Below are 11,169 nucleotides of genomic sequence, written 5' to 3' on the forward strand. Positions count from 1 at the left end.
ATTTTTATGTGTACCAAGAGATGACCTGCTAGGACAGTTTTGTTAGATTACAGCCTGAGCCATCTAATTTTATGCTACCTTCTCCTCTGGAATAGAACTGTTTCCCAACTTAGAAGTGACTTCCTTTGACAAATGTGACCCAAATCAAAATCTGTATCTGAAGTTGATTTCTTTCTTAGAAACTTATTATTCAGTTAATCTGTACAATTAAACATTGTACAGATGGAGAAAATATTTTAAATCCCTCCATCATGCAAATAAATTATGGTCTTCCACATTTGTGGAGAGTTAGGGGCACAGCACCCCCATGAAAGTGGAAAAACTGCAAATATCACTAGCTGTGAAAGCCAAAGTTTAATTGTACAATTAGATGTACATGAAACTGAACTGTATATCTGAAACTGTCTTCATTTCAAACTGACAATGTGTGACTCATGTCACTACATTTTTAATTTTTTTAATTTGTCTCAACAAAATACTGAATTGGTATTTGTGCAAACGCTTTTAGTCTAAAAATTCATCAAGGATTATCAAACTAAAACAGTAAAGAATAATAATAAAGCATTCAAATACATTCTATAATATTTACAGAACTAAGAGATTCACAGAATGGTACAACATTGCATTACATTTATGAATTCCACAGGCTTACCTCCAAAGGTGTGAATGCAAATGCTCAAGAGAGTCCACACAGCTTTTACTGACCAATTCCATTTTGAAAACATCTTGAACCACTGTAAAAAACAGACATTCTGTAGCTTCTTTTCACAGAATGAACTTATTTCTTTTTATAAAAATATATCCTAATTTTCGTGGGTTTCTTTATTATGAGGAAATTATTAAGAATGAACAAAAAGTTTAGAGGAGAAAAAGAATATCACATAGGCAAATAACTATGGGAGAAAAAGAATGTCCTCATACATACTGTGCAGTGAAATATGCATGACAATTCCATCAGAAGAAGTATGGTTGCTAAACAGCACCAAGGTGGATAAAAATAGATGCCTTTTTAACAATGAAAGACTATATTTCTCTCATTAAAGTTAAGTTACAATTAAGTAACTTAATGTTAAAGCTACCCACGGTTTCATAAAACTCAATTAATGGCTGCCAACCCTTACACATATAAGAAAACTCAAAGATAGGCATTGATTTTAGTGTATCATATCATGAAAAAGACTCTATTCAGACCAACTACAGCTCTTGCTTCTTGAAAGTTCTAAACTTTTGGTTTTTGTTTCTCTGCCTATGGCACATGTGCAAAGACACAGGATAGACAGCATTGCTGTTGCTCTGTAGTTGTTGTGGAGGAACTAAGCCAAGCAAGACAGAAGAGCTAAGGTGCAACATTACACTTTTTGTCCCACGCTTCCAAGTGCTTTTAAGTACACAAGTCTAACTTATCCCCCCCTTTCTTCTACATCCCTTTCAAAATGGGAGTTTAAGTGGCAAATTGAGGCGTTTGGACAGAAACAGACATGGATCTCAGTCCAAAACCACTCATTTCCTATCTAACACCACCTCAGAGAGCTGTCTAGTGGAGTAACTTCAGAAGAACAATGCAACCAAGAAAAAGAAAGGAATTTCAAAATCCTCCAAGATTGAAGATTTCCATTTAGCTGGTAGCAACTCTTCAATAACTCTTTGAAGAAAGGGGCTGCTATACTTTCCACTTTTGTAAGGTTAACACATTACTCTTCTAAGCTGTTTATCTTCAATTAACTATCATTGGAATATCCACTGAGAATGCAGGCTTAGTTCTCTTTTTTTCCACATCCCCAATATAATCTCCCACCTGCCAGGTTGCAAAAAGTAAATTACAGGATGAGTAAAATTATATCAAGTAAAAGAAAAGGATTACACCAAGTAAAAAACAAAAGTTAATCACAGGAAATTCAACATTCAGGTAACTCCTACCTGATCAGTACAGATTACTCTGAGGCAGTGAAAAACATGCCTATTCCTATCAAATCTAAATGGCATGAAAAGATGTCTTCCTCATCTGCAAGTACAGTGGCCTGCATATACCTAGCGTAGATGAAATATGAACAGAAGAGACAGGCTACATGGTTTGCAGCCTCAAGCTGAGGACTGAAGAACTTGGAAGGAAGCCTTTTATAACTTTGCCCTAAACATGCATGCACAAATGCGCTCAGCACTTGTGAGAATTGACAAAATTTCATCCAAAGTCTGATGATGTCTGGCATTGTAAGACCTGACTTGCAGGTGACCAAGTGAAATAAAACACTAGAGGCACAGAGGTGTTTACAGGGAAGACAGTTTGCATCAGTCTCCCTGCTACTGATGCTTGAAGAGAGGACCTTTTTAAAATTAAGGTGGGCTGTAGATGTCATAAATAACCAATAATCTGGGTAGAAGGGGCTCAATTGTTGAGGGGGAGGCAGAGAATGCTTAAAAAGCAGTCTCACATTTTGAAGTGGCAGACCATTAGAGAGAGAAAGAAAAATGAACAACTTCAAGAATTTGAAGTTAGTGCTTGCTGCAAGTGGAGTGCTATCTTGTTCTTTAGGATTCTGAAGATGTTAATTCAGCTCCCCCATCCTCTTATTTGCTTAATTTACAGATATACAAGTCTTCAAAAGTCGCATAAGTACTTTCTCATCCAGGAGCAACTGTCCTTGGAATTTCTTACCACTAAAATATGGAAAAAAGGGATTTTTAAAAATTCCCCAAATTGTTGTCTTAGCACCTTGAATTAGCTTAGTAAGAGCACAATCCTATAGCTGCTGAACAGTTTAGAAAGCCATAGGAGTATTTGGAGCTCCAACGTTGACTTTGAAAACTTGCCGTAAACCTGGGACTGTCTTCCCTCTGCTTTAGAAAATGGCATACAAAGAACCTGTGCTGGGCATTTTGGGGTACTGGGAAGGAAAGAGACAAGCACCACCAGCATAAAGAGTATAGAGTATCCTGGAGGCACCTCAACCTCCTTTTCTTAGCCATCAAAATGCTTTGCCCAGAGAGCAAAGATTAAATTTAACTTCATTCCATGCTCCTTGACCCCCCCCCCACAGAATGCTCATAATACTTCAGGTTCAGAGGTTAATGAATAGTCTCACTGGATGGCACTGCAAATAATTCAAGGTGTTGTTGTTAGTCGCGAAGTCGTGTCCAACCCATCGCGACCCCATGGACAACATTCCTTCAGGCCTTCCTGTCCTCCACCATCCCCCGGAGTCCACTTAAGCTCACACCAACTGCTTCAGTGACTCCATCTAGCCACCTCATTCTCTGCCGTCCCCTTCTTCTTTTGTCTTCAATTGTTCCCAGCACAGCTGCTTAATTTATATTTCAACTACCCAAACCTTTCTTCCTTCCCTTGACACAAGAGAGCCTACTAGAAAAAAGGGAATCCAAGAGAACTGCACAGAAAAGCAGATATATAACTAAACTCTGAATTTTTGTTTGGAGCAATCTATCCTGCTATTATTACTTTTAAAAACCTCAGGCAATGCTGGACTCATTGAGACAGCAAGCAACAGAGTGTATGTCTGCACCTATCTAAATGAGTTAAGAACAAATAAGGTACATGTGCATATGGTAAAGTCAGAAAAATACATTAACACTGTATTATTATTATTATTATTATTATTATTATTATTATTATAACATTTCTATGCCGCCCCTTGCCGAAACCTCGGGGCGGCTTACAACATGATAAAATACATTGAAATATAATAGTACATAATAAATTACCATTAAATATAACAATACAAAAAATACATTGATTTACAAATACAAAATTAAAATTATCAGTATAAAATAAAAATATAGGAGGAGAAAGAGAAGGAAGAAGAAGTTGCCCAGGCCAGATCATATGTTTTAACAATTGAAATGATGTTTAAATAAAAAGGTCTTTACCTGGCGCCGAAAAACCAGTAATGACGGTGCCACTCTTTGGGGAGTGAATTCCATAGGTTGGGCGCCACCGCAGAGAAAGCCCTCCTCCGGGTACTTACTCTCCTAATTTCTTTCATGGAGGGTTCCCGGAGAAGGGACTCTCCCGCGGATCTCAAAGGGCGGTCGGGCATATACGGACGTAAGCGCTCGTTCAGGTAGCCAGGACCCAAGCCGTTTAGGGCTTTGTAGGTCATAATCAACACCTTGAATTGGGCCCGGGCTTCAATGGGAAGCCAGTGAAGCTGATGGAGGACTGGAGTCATGTGAGCATAACGCCCCGTCCCCGTCAGCAACCTGGCAGCTCTATTTTGCACCAATTGAAGTGTTTGGACTGTCTTCAGGGGAAGCCCCACGTAAAGCGCGTTACAGAAGTCTAGGCGGGAAGTCACCAGCGCGTGTGTCACCGTCGCCAGGCAGTCGTATTCCAAGTAGAGGCGCAGCTGATTAATCAGCCGAAGCTGAAGGAAGGCGTTCCTTGCTACCGCTGTCACCTGAGCTTCCAAAGAAAGCTCCGGGTCGAGGAGTACTCCTAAGCTGCGGACCTTATCCCTAAGAGGGAGTGTTGCACCATTCAGGACCAGGTCAAATCCACCCTCTCCGAAACCCGATCCGCCAACCAACAGGACCTCCGTCTTGTCAGGGTTGAGTTTCAGTTTATTGGCCCTCATCCATTCCCTTACCTCGGCCAAGCACCGGTTCAGCACAGCCACTGCCTCACCTGGATTAGTGGAGAATGAGAGGTAAAGCTGGGTATCATCAGCGTATTGATGATTCCGCAGCCCACACCTCCTGATGACCTCTCCCAGCGGTTTCATATAGATGTTAAATAGCAGAGGGGATAGAATGGAGCCCTGTGGTACCCCATGGCATAGCTGCCATGACGTAGAGACATGGTCCCCCAGCACTACCTTCTGGAATCGACCGTCGAGATAGGAGCGGAACCACTGCAAAGCAGTGCCTCCAACCCCCAATCCCGCAAGTCTATCCAGAAGGATACCATGGTCGATGGTATCGAAAGCCGCCGAGAGGTCCAGAAGAACCAACAGGGATGTACTCCCCCTGTCCTTCTCCCTGCACAGGTCGTCGTACAGGGCGACCAAGGCAGATTCAGTACTGTACCCGGGTCTGAAGCCGGACTGAAAAGGATCCAGATAATCAGTTTCCTCCAAGAGTGCTTGGAGTTGTCCCGCCACCACTCGCTCCAGCACCTTGCCCAGAAACGGGATGTTGGCCACAGGTCTATAGTTAGTGGCCATCTCTGGATCCAGTGACGCTTTCTTCAGGACCGGTCGTATTACCGCCTCCTTTAAAGGGGCAGGCACTCGACCCTCCCTCAGAGAAGCGTTAACCACTTCCAAGATCCAGGTCCCAATCCCGTGCTTGGAGTTATTTATTAACCAAGACGGGCAAGGATCCAATAGGCAAGTGGTGGGACGTACTCTTCCAAGCACCTTGTCCACATCATTGGGCCGCAATAATTGAAATTCCTCCAGTAATTTTGGACCAGACGATGGCATTGGCGACTCCTCAGAGACCTCTGATTCATTAGTGGAGTCCAGCTCGTGACGAATCTGAGCGATTTTCTCCCTGAAATGCCTGGCAAAGTTGTCACAGCGGGCCTTTGAGGGTGGCATCGGATCTTCCTTAGGACCCAGGCGAACCAGGCCTTGCACCACTCGAAAAAGCTCCGCTGGACGGCATTGTGAGGAGGCAATAGAAGCGGAAAAAAACTTCTTTTTCGCCGCCTTCACTGCCACAGCATAGGCCCGATAGTGGGCTCTCAAGTGTGTTCGGTCAGATTCATCCCGTGATTTCCTCCACCTACGCTCTAGCCGTCTCCCAGCTCGCTTCATCACCCGTAATTCAGGTGTATACCAAGGGGAAGAGCGGACTCTGCCCGGTGGGAGAGGACGCTTAGGAGCGATCGTGTCCACAGCCCTGGTCATCTCTCCGTTCCACAGTTCGACCAGAGCCTCGACAGGAGCACCAGTCTTGTCCGCCAGAAACTCCCCCAGGGCCCCCAGGAATCCATCCGGATCCATCCGGCTCCGGGGGCGGGCCCATACAATCGGGTCCGCACTCTTATAGAGGGAGAGGCCGCTCTCGAGCACAAACCTCACCAGGAGGTGATCTGACCATGACAGGGGAGTCAAACATAAGTTCTTCACCCTCAGGTCATCCTCTACCTGCCCCGTCGTGAATACCAGGTCCAGAGTGTGTCCACGTTCATGGGTAGGGCCAGTGACGTGTTGAGACAGGCCCATGGCCGTCATAGAGGCGATGAAGTCCTGAGCCGCCCCGGTCAGTCCAGACTCGGCATGGAGATTGAAGTCCCCCAGGACCAACATCCTGGGGGTCCTCAACACCAGATCCGAGATGGTCTCTGTCAGCTCAGATAGGGAGACTGCTGGGCAGAAAGGTGCACGGTACACCAATAGAATCCCCAATCTGTCTCGTTCGCCCAACACCAAGTAGAGGCACTGTATAGCAACTGTATTCACATTCTCGCTTCAAATTCACGCTGGCACAGATCTAACAGTTACATATCTAGGTGGTATTGAGACTCAAAAGAAACAGCATATATATGCTGCTTAGGGACAGTCACCTGACAACATTAATTATAACGTTGGAATTGCCTGATTTAACCATAGTCATTCATTATGTTACCAATTCATTTGATGAAATAATGAATAAAAAAATAGAAAACTATTCATGGGAAAAAATACAGCATGAAAAGCTTTCTGCTCAAATCACTGCTTTAGTCTTCAATCATGTATATCAGCTTTTCCCGTTTCCTTTTGTGATATCAAGACTGCCACAGTTCTGCACATGAAAATGGATGAGCTAATTACACCCTAATAAAAGTCCCTTTCCAAGAGATTTGGTAGCTCTGTTTTCTAATAGAACCTACTATTTGCCATACTCTTTTTTTTTAAGTTTAAATCTTGCCTATGCTACAATTTGGAGTTGAGATATTAGCATAATAAAGAGATATGCTTAAAGTAGATGCTTAAAGTTTTTTTTCAAGTAGATCCTGTATTTTAGGTTTGTATTAAGTAACCTATGAGCAGTTCTTCCAGGCTATTAATTTTCTGCTGGCACCTGAGCTGCTGTGTGAAGCTGGCTCCTAAACATTGATATGGCTTTGAAATATTGTTTTAACTCTCCTTATGCAGCATGAAAGCATGTGCCTATTCCCAAAGGCAGTATGACCTGAATACATGAAGAAATTATTTAAAAATACATTATAGGAAGTCTGCATCAGACATGTATTTAGGTCTGCTAGCCACAACCCTACCACTGTAGTCATCAACCATTCTACTGAAAACAGACATTTCCAGCAACATAATCTTGTCTTCTGCATGAAGACTTGCTTTTTGTTCATTGCTAAGAAATATTTTAAACATAAGCATTTCATAAATATCATTAAATAATGAGTCAGATCACAGAACAAACATAGATGCATTTATACCCATTTACTTCAATTATGTTGGGCAGGTCTAACTTTGGATATGATCAGACCAAGCAAATTATTTTATTTATTTCTATACCACCCAACAGCTGAAGCTCCCTGAGTGGTTTACAACAGTTCATAACATGAATAATACACAAAGCACCACATTTTCCCCAAAATGCAAACATTTAAAAACAAACTAAAAAAATTAAAACCACACTGGGTACAGAGTATACCTGTAAAACACTTGAGACAGGTAGGCCTCTCAAGCCCCTAAGAATTTTTACATGTTATTAAATATATAGAGGACAATCCTAACCTGGTGCCAAAAAAGTGACAGGGTAGCATCAGTGTGGAAATCTTTACATAGTTGTGAGGATGGCATTGAGAAAGCCTTCTTCCTTGTTACTGCCCTCTGAGCCTCCCTTGAGTTGGCACTCAGAGAAAGGCCCTGGATAGCGACCACAGTGTCCAGAGAAATGGGTACGGGGAGAAGGACTCCATCAAGTATTACATAAAAACCAACACCGCCCCCCGCCCAAAAATGGCTGCAAGGTACTAGTATCATTTTTAGCTGAAATATATACAACAGAAAAGGTGTAACCGCATTTGGTGTTGCCCTCTGACAAAAATTTAGAAGGTACCTTAAAGCAGTGATACCCAAGCTGGTATCCTTTATGTGTTGACCTACAACTCCAGCATCCCTCAGTCAGCACGTGGGAAGTTGGAGTTTTATTCGGAACATACATGAATGGAAATTAAGCCAACATGTTACTTTAGCCAGGCAATTAACACTGCACTTATCTGAGTGGAAATCCCCTTATGAGGCACACTGATGACTATCCTTAAGGAAATTCAAATACATTGAGTCCAGAAGCATGCAGCAAAGGCAATACTGAGCTACTTTCCAACAGACAAATCAGCTAGGATGAATTCAAGACAACCTCTTTCCATCTTATGGCTTCATCCAAGAAATCTGAGATAAAGAGATGTGCCATTAGTTGTATTTTATGGAATAACATGATAATGAAACAGAGGTAGCTTCCTTCCCAAAGGCTCTTACAGTCTAAACCAAAAGAAAGGCAGCAAATGGAGAAACAAGAGCAAATAGGTGTGAATATAAGCAAGTTCAAGTACTAGCTTTTATTTTAACTGGTGATAGGTATAGCTGGCACTGACATGGTACAGAACTAGAACATAAAAAAAGCCATGTTACATCAGACCAAAGGTCCATCTAGTCCGTAGTCCATATACACAGAAGTAAACCAGCTGCCCACAGCATCCCTCCAGCAGGATGGATGCAAGATCTCTTCCTGTCTAAGCTACTCAGCAATGGGAGTATGCAGGCATGCCACCTCTGGTAAAGGAAATTGCACATAGCCAACAAGGCTAGCATCCACTGATAACCTCTTCCTTCATAAATCTGTCCAATCCCTTTTTAAAGCCATCCAGATTGGCTGACATCACCACTTCCTGTGGCAGTGAATTCCTTAGTTTGACTATATGGCTGTGAAAGTTGGACCATAAGGAAGGCTAAGTGCCAAAGAATTGAGGCCTTTGAATTGTAGTGCTGGAGAAGACTCCTGCAAATCCCTTGGACTGCAAGGTGATCAAACCAGTCAGTCCTAGAGGAGATCAACCCTGACTGCTCTTTAGAAGGCCAGATACTGGAGATGAAACTCAAGTACTTTGGCCACCTAATGAGAAGGAAGAACTCACTGGATAAGACCCTAATGCTAGGAAGAATTCACTGCAAAAGGGGACAGCAGAGAATGAGGTGGCTAGATGGAGTCACTGAAGCAGTCGGTGTGAGCTTAAGTGGACTCCAGGGGATGGTGGAAGACAGGAAGGCCTGGAGGAGTGTTGTCCATGAGGTCATGATAGGTTGGATGCGACTTCACAACTAGCAAGCAAGTGTTCCACTCATCAGCTTCACAGGATGGCTCCAGGTTCGACTGTTATGAGAGAGGCAGAAAAATGTCTCCCTCTCTACTTTCTCTACACTATGCATTATATTAAACACCTCTATTGTGTCTCCGCTTATTTGCCTTTTTTCCGCTAAACACAGTAAAGATAACCCAGGCTGTACACACCTGCAACTACAGATGAAGGTGGATGCTCCTGTGTGCCTCCTCACCATAGAAAACTAGCTGTTGAGTGAGAACTACTCCAGCCTAGCCTTCTCTCTGACATTTACCTTTCTATATATAGATGAGGGGAGTGTGGGGGAGGGGAGGGTGTTATCAGCAACCATGCATTCCATCCCAAGATCTTCCATTATGTCCAAGAGATACAGGTCAAGGTTTACAACTTTTGTGATGCCACAAGGATGTGTGATATATCAGAGAACACATAATCCTCATAGGCTAAAAACATTTGAGAACAGGGTGGCAGGTGAAAGAAACAATGAAGCCAAAAAGCCCTATTTGTAATCGGGGTTTTTTAAAAAAATGTGTTTTATCTTATAACTGGGAGCTGCCCAGAGGTGCTGTGGCACAATTGGGCAGCATACAAATGTTTTAAATTAATAAATAAGAAATAGTGGGGGGGGGAAGCTTCGAGGTTCAGGGAAAAACGAATCTATACTCTTCCCTGACATGACAGTGAGTAGTATCTCGCTAACACAGCAGAGCTGAGGTGGAAATGAAGGTAGGAAAAGCGCAGAGAAATTACTTCAAGCCTCCAGTCTTCCCCGCATGCAACAGATTATTCCTTCCATGTTGTCCCCGTCCCAGGCTTTCATATCCGATATGACTGCTTAATCCTGACAAACTCCCACCCCTCAACGTTTCTGGAGAGTAGAGTGCGGATCAGAAACCCCACTCTGTACAGATACAGGAGAAGAGCACGCAGTAAAGAGGGAAATCGCTCGCCTTTGCCCACTATAACTGCAACTGAAAGAGGGTGGCTTTTGGTAACACACCTGAGGCACGAGTCAGGGTCGAGGTACTGACACGCGCGTTACGTACACAGAAATTCTCAGCATTGAGCAGCACTGCCAGCGTGAGGCCGAAAAGCGGGACATACGTCTAGCGGAGGAATTAAAAGGGCTTCCAGAGAAGTTATTGGAGGAGTGGCTTCAGGCGTCGCCGCGACAAACAGATTAGATCTCCCACTGCGAAGGCCCGCCTGAGAGGTAGGGAACCTACTTTCCTCCCTCTGGCCTGGCGCTGGCCACAGCCGTCTTCCCTTCGCCGCCTTTTCCGAAAGGCGGCCGGGGAGAGAAGCGGGCTGGCTACGACGCGACTGACGCGAAAAGGTCCTTACCTCCTCGTCTCCCGCCACTGTCCACTAGCTAGCTCCGCGACGCCCGCAGGCCTCGCCCCATCGCCCTCCGGCTGGTCCCGCGGAGAAATCCGCCCCCCCCCCGCCCCGCAGCCTTCTGCTACAACGCGCCGACGGGCTCGCGGTCTGACGGACGGCTAGCTCGAGCGCCTCGCTCAAACAACCATTGGTAGGCATGGAGGGAACGTCACTACGGGGGCGTGGCAGGTTGGAGGGGAGGCGCTTCCCGTAACGGGCCTCTCGCTGCCTGGATTCCGGGTTTCTTGTCCCAGCAGGGCAGTGACGGAGGCAGGGAAAGAGGGATGGGGAGGGGAGGTTGCGATCGAACGCCCCGCAGTGCAGTCACGGCGCCTGCGCGCAGGGGATCGAATGAACACCGTAGACAAGGAGGGGGAGAGGACAGACCGACAGTAAATCCCCAGGATAGCGTACAAACCTGCCAATCCGCTTGTATTTTGTCGAGGATTGCGCTGTGCTATGGATTTTGTATATGCAGGGATGAGGCTCCC

At 44.4% G+C, this 11,169-nt stretch overlaps 1 protein-coding gene across 1 annotated transcript in view; it reads right to left on the reverse strand.

The window, feature by feature from the left end:
• The window catches only part of IL6ST (interleukin 6 cytokine family signal transducer), a 41,734-nt gene extending 30,946 nt beyond the window's left edge, over window positions 1–10,788 (reverse strand). The window contains exons 1-2 of the mRNA XM_044446755.1: window positions 10,643–10,788; window positions 653–734 (exon numbers count right to left, since the gene is read on the reverse strand). Of these exons, the coding sequence (XP_044302690.1) occupies window positions 653–725 (73 nt within the window). The 5' untranslated portion in view covers window positions 726–734; window positions 10,643–10,788. The remainder of the gene's footprint in view (window positions 1–652; window positions 735–10,642) is intronic.
• Between the last annotated feature and the right edge of the window lie 381 nt (window positions 10,789–11,169).

The sequence above is a fragment of the Varanus komodoensis genome, unplaced genomic scaffold, assembly GCF_004798865.1.
Source record: "Varanus komodoensis strain SLA01 unplaced genomic scaffold, ASM479886v1 scaffold5, whole genome shotgun sequence".
NCBI classification, from domain to species: domain Eukaryota; kingdom Metazoa; phylum Chordata; class Lepidosauria; order Squamata; family Varanidae; genus Varanus; species Varanus komodoensis.